Source organism: Saprolegnia diclina, assembly GCF_000281045.1.
Source record: "Saprolegnia diclina VS20 unplaced genomic scaffold supercont1.33, whole genome shotgun sequence".
Classification (NCBI taxonomy): Eukaryota; Oomycota; class Saprolegniomycetes; order Saprolegniales; family Saprolegniaceae; genus Saprolegnia; species Saprolegnia diclina.
This window is the reverse complement of record NW_008246100.1, coordinates 46,925-48,978: the sequence shown is the minus strand read 5'-3', so window position 1 is coordinate 48,978 and position 2,054 is coordinate 46,925. Positions and strand designations below refer to the sequence as shown.

Genomic DNA, 2,054 nt, shown 5'->3' with positions numbered 1-2,054 from the left:
TATTGGTGGTATCGGGTCCCACGAGCATAGGGAGCGCTACTAGGAGCTGTAGCTCAGCACTGAACCGGTTTTGGACTGTTCTAATAAGGTTAGTTAGCTGCAAAGGTGCTATCGACTAACATGGCAATCGGAGCTCGCAGAGCGTCCAGCGTCTGGCGTCCCCAATCACGAAACAGGCGGAGCTCTGACGCCCACTGATGCATATAAATGGGATCGAGCACGTGACCACCACGCGCCCCATCAGTACAACAGCTCCGCAAGGCTGCAGTCTCGTCGATGCGACTGATGTATACTGCTGCAAGTGTGTACACTGTCCATCAAATTATTTCTATTGCATTTACAGAATCGTGCACGGCTTAGCATGCGGGCGGACACGCGTAGACCACATTGCCGTCGCGCTTGACGTCGTTCGCACCTACAACTGCGCATGAGCCCAGGGTCGCAGTACATGTAAGATCAACGCACGTTGTTTGAGAAAATCGTAGGCGGCCAGCGGGTCAAAGCCGGGAATCGCTGCCGCGGGGGGCGCCATATAACTCGTGCGTCGCATTTCGTGCTTTTCGTGGGCCGTCGCGAGCAGTCGCAAGATCGCACTGCTCTCTGCGGTCGGCGCAACGACGGGGTACTCGACGTCGCCAACGACGGGACACTCGACGTCGCCGACGAAGAGAACGTCGGACGATGCGTCATGGACAACAACTCGGCCCTTGACGTCGTACACGGAGCACGCGACGTCGACGACACAGGCGCGGGGAAAGATGTAGGCGACCGTGTTGCCTGAACGCAAAGGCGGTGTCACCACCGTTGCGTCAGCAGTGTCCGGTGCTGATACGGTCAACTGCAGCGCGTGTTCAATCATGCCCAGCGCACTCACCGACCAGACGACCGTCTGGCCCGCCATAACATCGAGGGTCGTCGGGACAAATTCAAAGTGGTCCAATGCAATCTTGGCGGCTGCGTTCTGCTCCGTCGTAACGGGGCTGAGTAATTCGATGGGTGCTACTGCGGCGACGACGGAGGCCGTCGGGCGCACAACGTCCGGTGCACGCGTCGACGCGACCTTCTTGCGCGCCACGCGGTCCTTCTCGGAGAAAGCGCCTTCCTCATTGTCGACAGTGTCGTCTCCTTCAGCGTCCAGCTGTGCTCTCGGCTGCTTGGCCCTCCACACGGCCAGCTGCTTCTGGAACGGTCCCATCGCTGACGACGACGGGCGTCGACGCGGCTTGGGTGCACTGCGCGGGTAGTCTGCGTAGCACTGGTTACTCTTTGCCTCTACGGTCGACAAGGCCGCGACGACAACGATGGATCCTGTCATGAACGAGTACAAATTGCAGCCATACGAGACCGTTCCGAGTGACGAGCATTTGTACTCGAAGACGGCGCCGGGTGTGTCGAGCGTCGGTGAGTCGATGAACGCATCGCCCAGCGCCAACGTGATTGCGTGCACGGCTTCGTTCGTCGCGCCGACCTGCCATCGGACCATGCTGCCAAGGGGCACGACAAGGCGTGGCGGATGGAACTGCAAGTCGCTGATCGTGACGACGTAGACGATGGCGGGCGTCGCCAGCAGCTTGGTCGCGACGGCCATCGGCGTAGGCTTCGTGGGCGCGCTCGCCTCGGCGACCTTCTTGCGGTAGCGTAGCGTCAACGGCTTCGTCGTCGCTCGCATGGTTGAGGATCTTTGCCTGTCTACCCGTTGGCAACTGAAGCGACGCGGCAACATGTTCCAAGATTTCGACCAATCCAAACTCGCCACACGTTGTGATTGGTTGAAAACAAATCTAGAGCTTGGAGTTGGCGCCATCAATTCCGAGGTCATTTCTTATCGGCCCTCACCATAGCGGAAAGTTGACCGCCCTACGCTGTGGGCAAGAAATGATTGTTGTCAAGTGAGTTGGGCGAGCATGGACACAACATGAAATGGGTATTAATGCAACTTGGTTGACAGTCTTAGAGCACGAAATAGCTCGCCAGACCCAACGCAGCAAGTGTAAGAGTCCAGCTCAATCGAGCCGAGGGTCCTTCTGCGCCGGATTTGCCAAAGAAGTTTGCGT

The 2,054-nt window shown here is 58.3% G+C and overlaps 1 protein-coding gene across 1 annotated transcript; it reads right to left on the bottom strand.

Annotated features, from left to right (window-relative positions):
* Positions 1–301: 301 nt before the first annotated feature.
* SDRG_09946 (hypothetical protein) lies at positions 302–1,696 on the bottom strand. Its single transcript, XM_008615913.1, has 2 exons — positions 466–1,696; positions 302–415 (listed from the first exon to the last, which is right to left on the bottom strand). The coding sequence occupies exons 1-2, from the start codon at positions 1,667–1,669 to the stop codon at positions 357–359; spliced, it is 1,263 nt and encodes a 420-aa protein (XP_008614135.1). The 5' UTR covers positions 1,670–1,696; the 3' UTR covers positions 302–356.
* Between the last annotated feature and the right edge of the window lie 358 nt (positions 1,697–2,054).

Bases quoted from the DNA above. Each gene is read 5' to 3' on its own strand.
- SDRG_09946 (XM_008615913.1), bottom strand. From the start codon at position 1,669: ATGCGAGCGACGACGAAGCCGTTGACGCTACGCTACCGCAAGAAGGTC. The intron at 416-465 runs GTGCGTTGATCT...GCGCAGTTGTAG, and splicing joins CTACGATTTTCTCAAACAAC to GTGCGAACGACGTCAAGCGC.